General features: G+C 38.2%; 1 protein-coding gene across 2 annotated transcripts in view; it reads left to right on the forward strand.

The window, feature by feature from the left end:
• Window positions 1-8,993, forward strand: part of LOC119140854 (mitogen-activated protein kinase kinase kinase 1-like) — a 67,889-nt gene extending 58,896 nt beyond the window's left edge. The window contains exons 15-20 of one of the 2 annotated variants that reach the window (XM_037372487.1): window positions 569-721; window positions 2,083-2,245; window positions 3,314-3,445; window positions 4,438-4,580; window positions 5,062-5,193; window positions 5,610-5,884. In XM_037372487.1, coding sequence (XP_037228384.1) covers window positions 569-721; window positions 2,083-2,245; window positions 3,314-3,445; window positions 4,438-4,580; window positions 5,062-5,193; window positions 5,610-5,615 — 729 coding nt within the window. In that variant the 3' untranslated portion in view covers window positions 5,616-5,884. Of the gene's footprint in view, window positions 1-568; window positions 722-2,082; window positions 2,246-3,313; window positions 3,446-4,437; window positions 4,581-5,061; window positions 5,194-5,609; window positions 5,885-7,405 lie in introns of those variants that run through there. The other variant, XM_037372486.1, reaches the window with a different exon arrangement.
• Window positions 8,994-18,567: the final 9,574 nt, after the last annotated feature.

Here is an 18,567-nt window from a genome sequence, read left to right on the forward strand (position 1 = left end):
AAGAAATAAGAATAGAGAAAGAAAGGAGTATTTTACAAAAGTTCACAAAATGGTTGAGTGTATTGACTTTAGAGTAAGACAGGTGCTGGAAGTTTGTGAGGTTGCAGGTAAGAGACTTGGTAGAGTTACTGGAAAGAGGAATGAAATGTTGGGTTTTGTGATCCCTTTGCATGAGGTAACAACATGTGAAGCATAAAATGACAGAAATAAATTAAGTAGAAAACATGATTTTGTTTGTGTTTACTATAGGTGCTGACTAAAACCTTGACTAGACATGAAATCAAGAATAGAAAAAAAGTCTTGCTCCTATTTGTGTCCTTACATCTTGCCTTTCACCTTCAGGTAGTAACACAGAGAAGGCCCTCTGTTCTTTACATACAGTAGGAATATGTGGATTAAGGAATACACTGGTGTTCTGGTCTCAACTGAAACATGTATAACATACAGTACAAATAACTGTAAGGGAGAAGAGAGGCATATAAACTTGGATATTTCATAACCTTCCAGAATATCTACATTTTAGGTGCATGTTAGTAAACATGGGATTGATTTGGAATTTAATTCACAGACACCAGAAACCCTGCCTGGACATACCAAAGCAAAACACCATTACAGAGAAGATGCAGAATGGCTTAAAGGTCAGCAAATTGGTCTTGGAGCTTTCTCTTCCTGTTACCAAGCTCAAGATGTAGGAACAGGGACATTAATGGCTATAAAACAGGTAAATACTTCACTTTTTTGAATATATTGTTTGTTTTTCAATATTTATTTGAAATATTAAATATAAAAGCTTTCTGACTTCTGTTCCCTAATTCCTCTTCTCCCTGTTGCGTGTGCTCACATGATACATAATACAGTCTTTATGTGTATGGGATTAACATGTTTTCAGTTTCTTTTACTTCTCCTTAAAAGGGGGGGACGACATACTTTTTTATACACCCCTTTTCTTTCATAGTTCTTCAAATGCATTTTTGTTTTTATCAAGTTCAAAAATCAGTGACAGTGACAGGAATAGAGTCCAGGTCCCTTGATTCCAAATTGATGCTCTATTTGAAAGATAGCTATTAAAAGTAATTTTCCCTTGTCAAGATTTTTTTCCTAAAAGAGTTTAAGCACAGGAAATGTAGTTTAATGCTTCTTTCCTCTGATCCAACAGCTGACTTTGAAGCAAGTATTTTTAATATTTAAATTATTCAATACAAAAATATGACTGAGAGGCCCAAATGCACATGATTTGCTTAAGATTTGGTAAGGTTCTAGATGTGAGTAAATCTTCCACATTTAAGGTGCCTTAGGTATGAATCAGTGATATCAACACAGAGGGAATCTTGGACCTAACATTTTCTTATTAATTCTAAAATGAACTTATGTCTATGGAATTGGGCAATTTCCAAACATTTAATTAGGGAAAGAATATCTGTCATCAGGTATTTCTCCTTTGAAGCTCTCTTGCTTGTGAAAGAGTAGGACTGTCCATGTGGTCCTTGAGGCTCCTCCTGAAGAGATGATGACAATTCTGAGGCCTGGGGAAATTCTCTGCAACATACTATTATTTCAGATTTACTATGAGTCAGAGCTGGGGTTGGCTCCAGTTCCATTTCTGGACTTCTGATTGGCTATTTTATTAATTTTTTTTGCCCATTGACTTTCTGGGATAAGCAGTTTAGTTATGAAACAGATAGTATGGTTAATCTGGTAAAAAGTCTTACATATAACATCATTGTCAGAATCCTGTTTTAAGCCTTATCTATCTTCCTTTTCTTCAACACCTGGAGAAAATTATTAAAAAAAAAAATAATTCCTAGTTTAAGCAGAGGAGAGTGAAGAGGGAAGTTTCCCCACCCCACCCTTGGAGAGATTTTTGTTGGCATTTCTCCAGAAAAAACACTCTTAATTTTCTATGACTTTCTCAAATGAAGATATAGGGTCTCAGCTGAAGGGACTTGAGATAAAAGAATACTTGCTGTTTCCAGATGGTGAAAAGGGACAGAAACCCATTCATTCTTTTTACTGTACTGAAGGGGGATGGTTACAGGACTGGTAATTATGTAAGATAAATCTGAATACCATATTTCAAAACAGGTAACATATGTTAGGAACACATCATCTGAGCAAGAAGAGGTAGTTGAAGCACTGAGAGAAGAAATAAGGATGATGAGTCATCTGAACCATCCTAACATTATTCGAATGTTGGGTGCTACCTGTGAGAAGAGTAACTATAACCTCTTTATTGAATGGATGGCAGGTAAACAACTGTATGCCAAAGAAAATGAAAGTATCAAATTAGTCTTGAACTATGTAGTTTCGTACTGCAAATTATTCCATTCATCACTTCAGTTTGCAAACTTAGATTTTTATTGCTGTTGGTAACCGGTAGAAAAGTTACTTCCAGAACAGCTTAAGTGAGTTTTTTGTTTTTTTTAAAAAGGAACTTCATTAATTTTATGAATGGGATTATATGTTGTTGCAGTCCAGTTACCAAGACTAGATTTGGTGTTTTATACATCCTTATTTCTTATAAAGAAAATATTGCAACGTAACTTACATTCTTTGGCAGAAATTACTTAGCAATACCAAAGTGCTAACAAGCAAAGCCCAAGTATGTGTTATTACAAACAATAGTACAGAAAATATTTTCTCAGAACTAAGGGTGTTTAACTCTTAAGTATAATTTTTCTGAAATACTACTAATTTAGATAATGAAATGTCAGGAATTTTCTTTACCTCATTCAAGCCCAAATTATATTAGAATACTTTGAGGCACAATGGAAATCCAAAATTTGAGGATCTAGATATCGCTTTTGGAAAACAGAGGAAGATACTGCTTTTCCTTGCTTGTATACTTGCTTCTATATATTTGTACTTAGATGATAACAAAAGTAAATTAAGATCCTCAGAGGGAACACTTACTGGAGGCTGCACATACTTATTGCCCCAAAGAAAGCTAGTGTTCTACTACTTGAAAACCTTAGTGCAAAATGTAGATATAAATATATGTAGTTCTTTATCAACAACAGTACTTTGTACGCTAAGGGATTTGTACATTCTTTTAAGGACAGATGAAAATATTAGGAAGCATAAAGACTTATGTCTTTGTAATGTGTACAGTTCCAAGTAAAAAGTAATTAAGTAACCAAGTATATTACTTTTTGCCTATAGAACTTTAACTTTATTGGGGGGGGGGGGTGGGGAGGAAAGGAAAGGAAGGGAATTAGGAATATCAATATCAAGTTCCAATTTTAGGAGGCAGTGCTTCATTCTACTAATATGAAATATAAGTGGTCATAAATTGTATTTTTTTTTTATCTTCTAGGGGGTTCAGTTGCTCATTTGTTAAGTAAATATGGAGCCTTCAAAGAATCTGTTATTATTAATTACACAGATCAACTGTTACGTGGCCTTTCTTACCTCCATGAGAATCAGATAATCCATAGAGATGTTAAAGGTGAGAATTATTTAGAATGTCTTTGGAAAAGGACTATTCAGAAAGCAGCACCTATTTTGGCTTGAGACCCATTGCTTCTCTTGGATACCATCTCAAGAGTGTTATTTCTGTTGGGTTTGTCTTGATTATACTTAAGAATCTTTAATTACTGAAAAGAATCAGAACATTCATACTATGCTTGGGGATACTTACTACCTGTGCCGATGGCTTAGAAAAATTAGTTTTCTGAATTTGTTCAAATAAAATACGAATTTGCCATATAGCTTTGAAGATTGTTAGTTAATTTAATGTAAATACCCTGAAATGACAGTAAAATCTGTGAATAAGCCAAAATAAAGAGGTCAGGTTTCTAATGTATAGGAATATTATGATGGGTTTTCTTCCTTCATCCTAATTGAATATAAACACAGTTGTACTGTTTGACAAACAAAATGTGGACTTTCTTTGAAAATACCAGTCTTACTAAACTTCTCCCTGTAATGTCACTATAGCTGTCCATAAACTGGAGAGATATCAAGATAAGTAGCAACATAGCAATGGCAAATGTCTTTTAATATTTCTTCTTAAAATAGGAAAAACTTTCAGTTGCTCTGTAATTCTCTTCAAGACAACTCAAAGTTGCTTAAGGATGAAATAAGTTTAAATTTCACGGGGAGCCTGCAGGCAATGAAAAACTCCAGGATTTTAGGTCACCACTTTCTTTCATTATTCCATCTCCAGGTATTGTTCCAGAATCCTGTGTTTGCCCTACTTTGAAAGTGTGATTGCTTCTCTAAATCTCTCTGACAGCCTCAAGCTGTGTGCAGTATCATTCAGGCATAAGGGAAAAGTGACGTTATATAGACTTTATCCTTGATTTTTTACATTTCCTTGACATTGTGGGTGGGGATTATCAACCTATTTATAGCTTTGAAACAGAGGGAGGAAAAGTGTTCATCCTTTTGCCTTTAATAAAAAGCCAACTAGCAATATTTTTATTATGCTGTTGACAGGTGCCAATTTGCTAATTGACAGCACAGGTCATAGATTACGAATTGCTGATTTTGGAGCTGCAGCCAGGTTGGCATCAAAAGGAACTGGTGCTGGGGAGTTTCAGGGACAGTTGTTGGGAACTATTGCGTTTATGGCACCAGAGGTAAGAAACCAGTTTTGGGAGTTACTTCAAAAAGTTTGTTTGTACTCTTTAAGCTAATTCATGCAGCCAAATAACAGAAAATTGCTGTAAATTCTTCAAATGTGTTTTAAATGTACTTGTTCTAGAAAATAGGAATGATTCCAAAATGGCAATAATGACATTTGTTTCTTGCTGTCAAAGTTGTTCTGAGTAGTTTGTTGCAAGACACATAATAAGTATTGTTATTAAAGCTCAAATGACCATTTGGTCAAAAGCTATTTCAAGATACTTTGCCCCTTGATCAGGCATTTTATTTACTAGCTTTCTACAATGTATAAATCTTATGTCACTTACATCACTGATCACGCTCTCAAACTGAAATGATGATCAGAATGCGCTTGACTGATGTTTTATTAGTTGTTGGTTTGTTTTTTAAAATCTAAATTACTTAGAATTAAGAGACTTTGAAGTGGATAATCTGAGCTTTGATCTATCTATTCAGGTTCTGAGAGGTCAGCAATATGGTAGGAGTTGTGATGTGTGGAGTGTTGGCTGTGTTGTTATAGAAATGGCTTGTGCTAAACCTCCCTGGAATGCAGAGAAACACTCCAATCATCTTGCTCTGATATTTAAGGTGAGGTACTTTGTTACTATAACTATACTACAAAAGTCACTGACTAATTTCATACACAGCAATGTGAATTTTAGAAAAGTATATGAGTAGTAGGGTTTGTTGCAGTGGCTTTTCTTTATTTTGCAGGTGTTAGTACAAAATCAATATTGATACCAACATAATAATCATACTTGCTAGTTTAAAAAAATTTAAAAGGCTACCAACACAATAATATGCAGAGAAAGCTCTGTTCTAAGATATAAATACATAATGTAACAGGCTAAAAAGTTTTTTTCGGAATACAGTTGATCTTGACTCTAGGCAGAAGATTGGTATTTGAACTCTTTCTTTACAATCCTGTAAAATACAGAAGCAAAAGAAGTTTTTTTTCTACCATAAAGCATTTATGTGTGTATTCATATAAGGAACCTTAACAGGTTTGAGAAGTGGACCCATATGAACCTCATGAAGTTCAACAAGGCCAAGCGCAAGGTCCTGCACGTGGGTCAGGGCAATCCCAAACACAAATACAGGCTGGGCAGAGAATGGATTGAGAGCAGCTCTGAGAAGGCCTTGAGGGTGCTGGTGGACGAGAAGCTCAACACAAGCCAGCAAAATGCGCTTGCAGCCCAGGAAGCCAACCAAATCCTGGGCTGCATCAGAAGAAGCATGGCCAGCAGGTCGAGGGAGGTAATGCTCCCCCTCTACTCCACTCTCACGAGACCCCCCCCACCTGGAGTACTGCATTCAGCTCTGGGGCCCCCAGCATGAGGAGGACATGGACCTGTTGGACCGAGTCCAGAGGAGGGCCATGAAGATGATCAGAGGGCTGGATCACCTCTCCTATGAAGAAAGGCTGAGAGAGGTGGGGTTGCTCAGCCTCGAGAAGAGAAGGCTCTGAGGAGACCTTATAGCAGCCTTCCAGTACCTAAAGGGGGCCTACAAGAAAGCTGGAGAGGGACTTTTTTACAAGGGCATGTAGCCATAGGACAGAGGGTAATGGCTTTAAGCCGAAAGAGAGTAGGGTTTAGATTAGACATTAGGAAGAACTTCTTTACTGTGAGGCTGGTGAGGCACTGGAACAGGTTGCCCAGAGAAGCCTGTGGATGCCTCATCCCTGGGAGTGTTCAAGGCCAGGCTGGATGGGGCTTTGAGCAGCCTAGTCTAGTGGAAGGTGTCCCTGCCCATGGCAGGGGGGTTGGAACTACATGGTCTTTAAGGTCCCTTCCAACCCAAACCATTCTATATTTCATAGTGGGGAATGTCCTTTGGTAAAAACATGATGTTCCATGTTTAGATTTTGCTGAATGCTATTTACTTCTGCTATGTTCTATATTAATATTATTCCTCCCCCTTCTAGGTCATCTATTTTGGCATTCATGTTTCTTGCTAAAATCAATTTAGTATATTTAATTCTAACAAGTATAGTTGGACTACAGGCATGAATAATGAAAATACTGCCACAAGTGAAGAAAGTGATTAGCATCTTCACTAGTATGAGTGAAGAAAGTGTTTCCATAAAACAGTACTAGCACAGCAGTATTCAAGTATGTTCTAATTAAATACAAATCACTTATAAGGGATGCAATTGTTTTGGTTCTTTGTGTGAATCTGGTGGTGCCACCCTAGTGTTCTCAGTCTTGCTTAATTTGATCTAGAGAAGATCAACATTAATTTGATTGGGACTGACCTGCTTCATTGTGAGAAAGATTGCCCTTTGGTGGTGGTAGCAGAAATACAGTAAGACAATGCAAGAGCATACCCAGTTTAACATATAATAATGTAAAATTGCTCATCCTAATATATCTCAGTGTTTGCTTACACTATGCCTGTTAAGAGTGATGGCAAGTATTAGACTAAAAGATACCTGTAAGTGTGACATGAGAGTTTTTCTTATGGTCTGCTTAGCAGATGGTTATTGCAGAATCTTTCTGTCAGAGGAAAACTTGGAGAGAAGTGTAAGGAGAGAGGTAGACTGTGAAAAGTAATAAAGCATGTGTTATTGGGGAAAGAAGCATAAAGGGAACTTAAGACCCATTCTATAAATGGAAGCAGCAATGTAATCCTCAAACTGCAGTAGGAAATATGCTAAGTGGATAAAAGCTCATATATATAACTATATATATATATAAAACTAGTCAGCTGAAAATTATTTGCTTGTTGAAGGTTTTTGGGTAGGAGAGGGGGCTTAAGAATCACTGACTTCTAAACAAGGTTTTTTCCCTTTGTTCAGATTGCTAGTGCAACTACTGCTCCATCAATCCCTTCACATCTGTCTCCTGGTTTGAGAGATGTGACTCTTCGGTGTTTAGAACTTCAACCTCAGGACAGACCCCCATCAAGGGAGCTGCTGAAACACCCAGTCTTCCGTACTACGTGGTAGCTACTTATGTGTAAGGCTGATTTACTGAAGATGTTACTGAATATACAATAACTGTCTTGCAGTGCAGTTAAGCACAGCAGCTTGTATTATTCTACTGGCCTTAATGATAGATACATCAAGGACATAAGGCCAGTGGAGGACCCTGCCTAAGTATGTGATTGACAAATTGAGATCTTTACCTAAGCTCAGTATGCAACATTTCACAATTTGCGCAGAGATTTGTAAACTGTGCCTTTTCAAACATCTGGCTCTATGTGAACACAAAAGCATTTTTCCTTAAATCTGCATGATTATTTAGCAGATAAGTGATTTTTATTTTATTTGGAGCACTTTTTCAGCAATATTAGCAGCTGAAGAGTTCAGGATCTCTTTTAATATAGCAATTGCTGTTCCATTTCACATCATGTAGACGTAAGCAGAGGATTCTGCAATTATTTTTCAGCACTGTTTAAAAGGATGTTCTGTATCTATCTCTCTTAATTATACAAAGTTTTTTGAGTAAGAAATCCAAACATTGATGGATACTTTAAAATAACATTTTGCATGCCTTAAAGTAAGAGCAGGCAGTTGTGGTTCACTATGCATTTACTGCTTGGTCATGTAATTTCTTTTGAAATTTAAGTTTGTTTTCATTGTATTTTTAACTTTCAGGGAAAGGTGATCTTATTTTAAAATAGTCTTTAGAAAAAGCTGTAAACTGTGTCATGGAACACCTTGCTGACACGAGTTTTAAAAACAGATTTGCTGGAAATCCAGAATAAAATAAAATGCCATCTTCAAGTCAGTGTTTCAGCTTCTGACAGTATAGGCTATTTAAAAAAATATGTATGTCTTGCATAAGGCAACTCGGTCTGAATTGTGCTGAAAGTTGAGCCTTCTTTTCATATAGCAGTTTTTTCTGGCAAATCATGTAGAGAAATTTCATGTTGAAGGCCCCAAAACCAGCTCCCATTAAAGTTTATGGGAGACATTGTCCTGTACTTCACTGGGAGCAGGTGCCACCTACAAGCAAATCTCATTCTTTGTGTAACAAAACTGAGGTCACATTCTCCACTGATAACAAGTTTTACCTGCTGTTTTTGTTCTGCTGTACATATCTATATACTGTAGCCATTAGTGATAATTTAATTTGAAAATGTTAAAAATATTACCACAAGAAAGGTATTTATTTTAAGAAGAAACAAACTTGGACTTGAAAAACAAGGTTAAGTAAAATGTAAAGCTTCACCTGTAGTGCAAAACTTGTGCTTTTAGCAGGTGTGTTTTAAAAATTATTTTAAAGGCAGGTTTTTAATTTCTGATGCATGTAATGCCGAAGGAAAATGGCAGCTTTTCTTTTGCCTTTTTAAGAGAGGGGGGGTCTTTTTAAATCAACTACTCATTGTGTTTAATCAATTTTGGGGAAAAAAAATATTACTGTTCATTTTTTAACTCTTCAGAAGCCAGTTGAATTGTTGGACTGAAATAAATTGGTTATTTTCAAGGACTCGGGGCAAACTAAATAAGCTATAGTACATTAAAAATGTACAATACAAATTGGAAGTAAAACATCTTAAAGATAAGTTTACAGGGATGATAGTGCTCGTGCTAATATAAAGCAGCGTCATTAGTTGTGAATGTGTTTCTTTTGGAATCTTTACATTCCTTTGTTTTGAAAGATTGGCAGACTTTGAAGAGTTAAAGATAATACAGAAATGTGAAGTTTGGTAGTTTGAACTGGTTTGTACTTGGCTTTTTTTGACCACCTTAGAATTTCTCATTCTAATAAGATTGTTTCCAAGTCTTTATGTGCAAGCTTTAAAGGATGCCCTCTTGCCAATTCGTGTACTGGAAGATCAGTTTTCAGATTAATACTGTTTCTAGCAGAAATGTAAACTGTATAAACTGATGAATTTCAGCTAATCAGTATTACTTTGTAGATCACCATGCCTACCACATTTCAAACTCAAACTGCCTCTAGATGTATTTGAGTTTGTGTTTCCCTCAGCTTGCTGGTAATTGTGGTGTTTTTAAAATACAGATGTGATGCAATATTTTTATTTTCTTTGGATCAAAGCTGGAATGAAAATTTTATTGTGTAATTATTTTTTGTATGTTCTTAATGTTATTTAGTACTTAAGTTGTAAATAATGTCTACTGCTGTTTGTTCCAGTTTCTACTACCTCAGGTGTCCTATGGAGTTTCTTCTACCAAAGTTCACTTTCACAATGAAATTATATTTGCTATGTGACAGATTCCCAAGACTTACAGGCTTAAGGGCTAACTTCTATTAGCACCTTATTGTGCAAGCAAATTTTACAGAAATCTCTGGGTTAAGAAATTTTAATTAAGTTTTTATCCCACTGAACCAATTTTATATAGTATAATTTGTACCAAAGTTGATGTTTTTTCTTAATAGTAAATAAAAGGTTTTGAAAAAATTTTGTCCTTTGCTTATTTTAATGACAGTATTTTCAATTTAATGATGTGAATAAAAGACTTCTGGTATACTTCACTATTTATACACAATTTCATATGCAACACAATATAGTAAGACTTTGTTTCTAATATTAAATGACATACGAATATCAGCTGATATAAATATATCTTAGGTATATCAATGAGAAATGCTTAGATAAAGGGCAGTAACAAACACTAAATATTTTTTTAATTGATAATAAAGCTAGGAACTGCTCTGTATCTGTGAACCTCATTTTGCTTATGCCCTTAGATCTAACATGAATTGTCTAAATTTTATATTACTACAGAAATGTAACTATTAATTGCCAAGTCAAGCAAGTTGATCTGGTTAGATAAGTTCTGGAGCTATTGAGCTGTACCTTGTGTCCTGGTTTCAGCTGGGATAGAGTTAATTTTCTTCTTAGTAGCTGGTGCAGTGCTGTATTTTGGATTTGGTGTGACAACAATGTTGATAGGACACTGATGTTTTCAGTTGTTACTGAGTGATGTTTATACTTAAATCAAGGACTTTTCAGTTTCTTGGGCCCTGCCATCGAGAGGGCTGGAGGGGCACAGAAAATTGGGAGGGGACACAGCCAGGACAGGTGACCCAAACTAGCCATAGGGATATTCCATACCATATGACGTCATGCTGGATATATAAGCTGGGGGAAGAAGAAGGAAGGGGAGGGGGACATCTGACATTATGATGCTTGTCTTCCTGAGTAACCGTTATGCGTGATGGAGCCCTGCTTTTCTGGGGATGGCTGAACACCTGCCTGCTGATGGGAAGTAGTGAATGAATTTCCTTGCTTTGCTTTGCTTGTGTGTGCGGCTTTTGCTTTACTACTTTAATTGTTCTTATTTCAACCCTCGAGTTTTACATTCCTTTTCGATTCCCCCATCCCTCTGGGTGAGGGGGAGTGAGCAAGCGGCTGCGTGGTGCTTGGTTGCCGGCTGGGGTTAAACCATGACACCTTGGAAGTTAATCTGCTATTTTATGTGTTTTTTTGTGAAATGATTCTGTTGTTTCTGATTTAAGTAGGAAACAAATGTTTCCTTATATAGGCAATCTGAATATGCATTGCAAAACTAGGGCTTGTTTCAGTTGTTTCTCTTTCTCCTGATTTTTCTGGATAATTTTAAAATTAATTGATTTTTGGGTAGTTGAAAATTAAGTTCAAGTCTTCTGTAGCCTCTTTTGTGACTACTAAATTCTACTTTTTTAAGTATCGGTCTTTATATTCTCCATTACTTATATGATTTTTTTTGCAAATAGGTGTGAACATATCAATTCACCAGCAAAACTTGGCAGCAGCAATCTTAAGTTAAATTCTAATATCTAACTTTTAAAATCAGAAAAATATATTAACTGAAACGTCAAGGAGAACATATGGTGAGGGTTAAATAAAAGATAAATTGAATGTAAGGTATTTTTCCTTCATTTGATTTACTATAAATCTCCTGAGTTTTTCAGTACTGTGTGATAGTTATAATGTTGCAGTCTCCTTTTTAGGAACAAGGGATGGCAGAGATCACCTGTCTCCAGCAGTTGGCAGTAAATGTCAAAGACACCTACTTATGGAACTGAATGTCTTCATTTGCAAGGGGCGTATTCAGTTCTTCCACAGGCAAATAATAAGTTACGCCCATTTTGGTTTCTCTGGTGGGAATAAGATTATGTTGTATTCTACATGACCGTCATAGGTTGAAGTTTGACAGTGTTTCATCTTTGCAAGTTCTTGTTGAAAGGTAATGATTGCTTTCAGAGCATGTTGGAATGTCATGAGCATCATGTATTTCCTCTTCATCATCTGAGTGGGTAAACTCATGCATGGCTGTTCTGCACCGACTGTGCCCACCTCCTGGGACGCTATTTCCCTTACTAACTTTTCTCTCATTGCTTAGTGTTCCTTGCTGAGCTATCATGAATGTGAAGTAAAACAAAGGTGCCCTGCTCAGCTGCAAAAGCATCTAGTCTCCTTTTCAGAACTCAGAGCTTTTTGGTATCTGTGTTACTTGGTCTCCTTCCAAGCCTGAACCTTGTCTTTCATATTCATCTGAAAGTTCTTCTCAGGTTTGATTTAAACAGCAGAGCTATGAGACAGTGGCATATGGCTCAGCATGGGTTGTACATGCTTTATGAAGATATTGGGGACAGCTTCTAGTGGCAGTCCTTGTTGTGTCTTCACTGTGGTCAGTGCAGATCAGAGCAGGCAGTGATCTCCAGTCTACTGAAGAGGATGCTCCTCCTCCATCATCACCCTGAAGATCTCTCCTCTCCTGAGCTGGGCCTTTTCCCCAGCTCTCTCTGGGAGGAGGTTATTGGGGATCTCTGAAGAGGAGGCTGGTTGTCAGGGGGGCTGTAGTGTTCTTTAGCTCAACAGGTCAGGGTTTATGGGTAGGTGGGGAATACTAGTCTCAGCATGCCAGAAAAGGCAGGTGCTGTTTTGTGTTTCTCCAGGCTGAGATGCTGTCATGCAAAGGCATATCTTCAGTTGTCTCATTATACACTTGTTAGTAATTATTAAATGACCAGATTTGAAAGTATATGCCTGTCTAACAACTGTGGAAATTAGGTTTACAACTTTTTTATTGAGAATGGTTTACTTTACTGCACTTGCTGCCTCCTGGATGTGAAAGTTGCACAGTAGTGGAGGATTGCAGTGCTGAAGTACAGACTGCATATTATCAACAGGACTCGTGGGACTGGTTTCTCCTTGCTGAAATACTGAAACTTGACAGTCTGCTTCAGGGACTACTCATACATGATGGAAAGCAAGACCTGGCCTGCAATCAACAGCAGCAATTTATTATTTTTTATTTTTTTGTCTGACAGTGGCTATAGAAAGCCAAAAACCAGCAGGAGGAGGAGGTGCAGTCAGGTAGTACTGAGCAAGAAGCAGGGCAACATAGTGACTCAGCAGGAAATATGAAAATGTAAGTGTCGCCTGGTTAGAGTTTATTTTCTTCCTGGTACAGAGCTGTATTTTGGATTTAATATGAGAACAACGCTGATAACACACTGATGGTTTTAGTTGTTGCTAAGTAGTGCTTACCCTAAGTCAAGGACTTTTCAGTTTCTCAGGCCCTGCCAGCCAGAATGCTGGAAGGGCACAAGAAACAGGGAAGGAACACAGCCAAGTCAGCTGACCTGAACTAGCCAAATAGGTATTCCATACTATGGGACAGCGTGCTCAGTATATAAACTGTATGTGTGTATATGTGTGTTTGCTGGAGCCTAACGATCATTGCTCAGGGACTGGCTGGGCATCGGTCAGCAGGTGGTGAGCAGTTGTATATCACTTGCTTGCTTTCTTCCTTTCCCCTCTGGATTTTATTCTCACTCCCCTTCCATTATAACTTATTGTCGTTATTGTTCTTTCCTTTTTATTCTATTTCAATTATTTTGTTCTTATCTCAACTCTCAAGTTTCACATTCCTTTCCAATCCTCCACCCTATCCCTCTGGGTGAGGAGGTAGTGAGTGAGCAGCTGCGTGGTACTTTACCAGCTAAGGTTCAACCATGACATTTATCCCTTCTGTACCCTTAGTGGTAGAAGGAAAGGAAGAGCAAACTAAAATGTAAGGTAGTCTCAACTTAAAGGCCTAGTTATAGGCCTTGTCTGCAAAGTCCTTCTCCCAGATGCAGACCTATAGCCCGCACATATTAAAATATTGTACTAATTCAGGAGATAATTTGTGTGTTTAAATCTGTTGCCAGCTGTGATGCTCTGGCTTGGATCCAACATAAGAGCAAAACCAGGAATGTGTTAAGAAAAAGGAAAGACTCACTATTACATGGAGATTTTTAGGCTTATTTTTCCTGGATTTGTCTGAACTCACTCCTCACCCCTGTGGTAAATGTTCTGGCAGTCCTGATGCTGCCAGGGAGGGAGTCCCCTGATTGCAGGGTCCAGGGCTCAAATGCAGCTTGCCAACTTAGGGGTGTGAGAGGCTGAGAAGCTTAGCAAGTTGGGCTGAATCCATGTGCCTCCTCAGAAGGAGGATGGAGGCTTTGACACTACAGTATTGATTTGGAAACTGTGAGGGGCTGCTGCTGCTGTTCAGATGGTGAAATGAGATTGCAGCAAGAGACATGCAGCTGCTCTTACCAAGCTCTTCTGAAGAAAATGGGTGTGCAAGGCTCTGGCTTTTAACCACTTAGTTCAAAAGGTGAAGCTAGTGATAAGAACCTTCTGGAGAATTACAAACAGCTGTTAAGTAGAATCCCTGTGATTCAGGATGGCAGGAAAACAGAGGTGCTTGAAAGATCAGGAGATGAGCTAAAAAACTTTGCAGAGGTTTATATTGTATATACATATACTCAATATACTAATACTATTTTTATGACTCCAGCATTGCATGGTTAACAATTGTGTCAAAACAAGAAAAGACTAGATGGGGCTGGTCATTATGAATTGTTTTGTCTAACAGCATTGATCTTTATGCTAAACAACTGGAAAAAGGGAGGTGTAGGTATTTTGGATAGGTATTTTGTTTTGTACCTAGTATCAACCATCACTGAAGACATCTTGCATACCTTTGTCTTCCCTTTCTTCAGGAGCTAAGCAATGCTCATTTAAATTACTTGGCAAATTACTGCTCCTGTTGTTCAGATTTATATCAGCTTGCACTCCTATCTATTTAAAAAGAAACATAAATCCTTTCTTTCCCTGAAGTGTTATTGTGTCAACCATTGCAAGAACATGCATGCTCAGCCTAGGAAACCACAGCACTAAATTCTGGTATTTGACAGAAGTGGATTGTAAGATTTTACAAATAACATAGTGTTTTTCAGGGTCAAAGATTAGCATTCTTTTTCTTAAAGAGAAAAAAAAAAAAAGATGACACAAAAAACGTTTCAAATAGTATAATTTAACCTGACAGATTTAAGAATTTGGGCAGGTTTTCTTACGTAAGAGAATAGGAACTTATTCCCCACAGCTTACTATCTAGTTTGAATACTGGGTTATACTGCTGTGATATGTTACTCTAGATCTATTTAAGTCCCATCAAAGATTTTACTATGCTAAAGCCATAATGTTTTAGTGTTTGAGGGAAATTATTACTACTGTACCTGCATCTCCACATATTACTTTTTCCACTCTTCCTGTTAATAAAATCATTTAGGTTGGAAAAGACCCTCAAAAGATCACTGACTCCAACTGTTAACCTAACACTACTAAGTCCACCACTAAACCATGTCCCTAAGCACCACATCTCCACATCTTTTAAATACCTCCAGGGATGGCGACTCAACTGCTTTCCTGGGCAGCCTGTTCCAATGCATGACAGCCCTTTCGGTGAAGAAATATTTCCTAATATCCAATCTAAACCTCCCCTTGCACAACTTGAGGCCATTCCTCTTGTCCTAGCACTTGGTACTTGGGAAAACAGACTGACACCTGCTTTGCTACAACCTCCTTTCAGGTAGTTGTAGAAGGCAATAAGGTGTCCCCTGTGGCTCCTTTTACCTAGATTAAACCACCCCAGTTCCTTCAGCCACTCCTAAGACTTGTGCTCTAGACCCTTCACCGGCTTCATTGCCCTTCTTTGAACACACTCCAGCACTTCAATGTCTTTCTTGTAGTGAGGGGCCCAAAACTGAACACAGTATTCACAGTGCCAAATATAAGGGGACAATCATTTCCCGAGTCCTGCTGGCCATGCTATTTCCTGATACAAGCCAGGATGCTATTGGCTGCCTTGGCCACCTGGGCGCACTGCTGGCTCATGTTCAGCTGGCTGTCGACCAGCAACTCCAAGTCCTTTTCCACTAGGCAGCTTTCCAGCCACTCTGCCCCAAGCCTATAGCATTGCAAAGGGTTGTTGGACTATGGCACTTCTTATTAAACCTCATACAATTGGCCTCAGCCTATTGGTCCAGCCTGTCCAGATCATTCTGCAGCGCCTTCCTGCCCTCAAGTAGATCAACATTCCCCACCCCCCAACTTAGTGCCATCTGCAAACTTCCTGAGGGTGCATTCAATCCCCTCATCCAGCTCATTGATAAAGATATTCAACAGGACTGGCCCCAATACTGAGCCCTGGGGGACACTACTTGTGACAGGCCACCAAGTGGATTTAACTCCATTCACCACAACTCTTTGAGCCCAGCCCTCCAGCCAGTTGTTTGTTTGGTGTTTGTTGTTTTTGTTGGGGTTTTTTTTTGGTTTTTGTTGTTTTTTTTTTTTTTTTTTTATACCAAGTGAAGCATACACCTGTTCATGCCCTGAACAGCCAGTTTCACCAGAATGCTGTGGGAGATCATGTCAAAGGCTTTACTAAAGTCCAGGTAAACAACATCCACAGCCTTTCCCTCAGCTAAGCAGGTTACCTTGTCATAGATCAGGTTAGCCCAACAGGACCTACCTTTCATAAAACTCAAGCTAGCTAGGCCTGATCCCCTGGTTGTCCTGCACATGCCACATGATGGCACTCAAGATTATTTGCTCCATAGCCTTCCCCAGCATCAAGGTCAGGCTTGACAGGCCTGTAGTTTCCCAGGTCCTCCTTTCAGCCCTTCTTGGAGATGGGCATCACATTGGCTAACTTCCAGTCAACTGGGACCTCCCCGGTTAGCCAGGACTGCTGATAAATGATTGAAAGTGGCTTGGTGAACACATTTTGCCAACTCCCCTCAGTACCCTTGTGTGGATCCCATCCAGTCCCATAGACTTGTCTATGTTTAAGTGGTGTAGCAGATCATTGACCACTTCCCTTTGGATTATGCTTCATTCTGCTCCCCATCTCTGTCTTCCAGCTCAGGTGGCTGCATATGCTGAGAACAATTGGTTTTACTATTAATGCCTTTTTTGCCGCAGTCTTTAAGTACCTCAGCCTTTGTCACTGTTTCTCCTCACATCCAATAAAAGATGAATATTCTCCTTTAGCCCACCTCTTGTCTTTTGCAACAATAGCCAGATGAAGTTCTAGTTGGGCTTTGGCCCTTCTAATTTTCTCCCTGCATAACCTCATGACATCTCACCTCTTCCAAAGGTCATAACATTTCTTCCCCCCCCCAAGTTCCAGCCAAAACTGGTCATTTTCTGCACTGGCTCATCTTTCAGCACACAGGGAGCCTGCATCCTTAAGATTTCCTTCTTAAAGAAGGCCTTTGCCCTTCAGGACTGCCTCCTAAGGGATTCTGTCAACCAGGCTCCTAAACAGGCCAAAGTCTGCCCTCTGGAAGACCAAGGTAGTGGTTCTGCTGACCTCCCTCCTTACTTCTGAGAATCAAAAACTTTATCATTTCACAACTGATATGCCCAAGACTGCCTCCAACCACCACATCACCCACAAGTCCTTCTCTGTGCACAAACAGGTCCAGCAGGGCACCTTCCCTAGTTGGCTCACTCACCAATTGCATCAGATTATCTTCCACACACTCCAGGGACCTCCTAGACTCTGTCCTCTCCGCTGTATTGTATTTCCAGCGGACATCTGGTAAGTTGAAGTCCCCCATGAGAACAAGGGATAGTGATCATGAGACTTCTCCCAGCTGCTTATAGGATATTTTGTCTGTAACATTAGGTAGAGAATTAGCATGCATTTCAGCAGTACCTGTAGTACCTTAAAATGTGTTCAGTTATTGCCAAATAGTTCTGAAGAGGAATTAGCAAACAATGCAGATTCATGAGAAGCTTTACAATTAAAGAAAGGTTTCCAGACATTTATTTCTGGAATTGTACACCAGGTATTAAAGTACAACAAATACAAAATAATGCTAAAAAAAATAAAAATCAGTGTTTATGTACAAATATTAAAACCAATGCAACAATAGCGACTTTCTGTTGAACATCTGATATTAAAAACATGTTCCGATTGTCACTAAATTTGTTATGCACAGGGTATTTTGAATAACTGGAATCTCTATTTTATTAAGAGGACTATAACCATACCTACTGTATTTTACAATTGATAGCATTTTCCTTCTTCCAATGAAAAATAGGGATAAAAAAATAGTAACCTTGTCATCTTATAAATTATTGTATTTAGTTTCCCCATCTGTAGACAATGTGCTTGTAGTGCTGGGCAAATAGTGTCCTGTTGGTCAGTTTATCCATTAGCTTACATTCAAAAGTTGAAATATTCACCTAAATACTTTGGTTAAATTAAGTAGTATCACTGTGTTCTACTTTATATGAAGTTTTCATACATTTTTGATCCTCAGTTTTAAAAATCAAACAGGAAATAATTGCACAATTCATTGACCTAATAGTATACAATTTAGTATCCTTCAAGTAAATTCAGCAGTTTGACTATGACAAGAGGAAAACTAAACATTTAAAAACCTAGCTTGAGAAGATGACATACAAGTAACTAAAGTCAAAGTATTGCTATAATCACAGCACCAAGTTACACTTCTAAATGAATTTGCTATCCTCTTTGTATTCCCTGTACATAAAAAGGATACATTTACCAACACTGCAATTGCCCATTAAGGATTTTTGGTTTGTTCGTACGAAGGAAAAGTATGGCAGAGGACACAGAATTCACCACAGTTTGTTGTAAGAATTGTGTTTCACTAAAGAACCAAGGCAATGTAATTTCTTTATACGGTTGCAATT

The sequence above is a fragment of the Falco rusticolus genome, chromosome W (assembly GCF_015220075.1).
Source record: "Falco rusticolus isolate bFalRus1 chromosome W, bFalRus1.pri, whole genome shotgun sequence".
NCBI classification, from domain to species: Eukaryota; Metazoa; Chordata; class Aves; order Falconiformes; family Falconidae; genus Falco; species Falco rusticolus.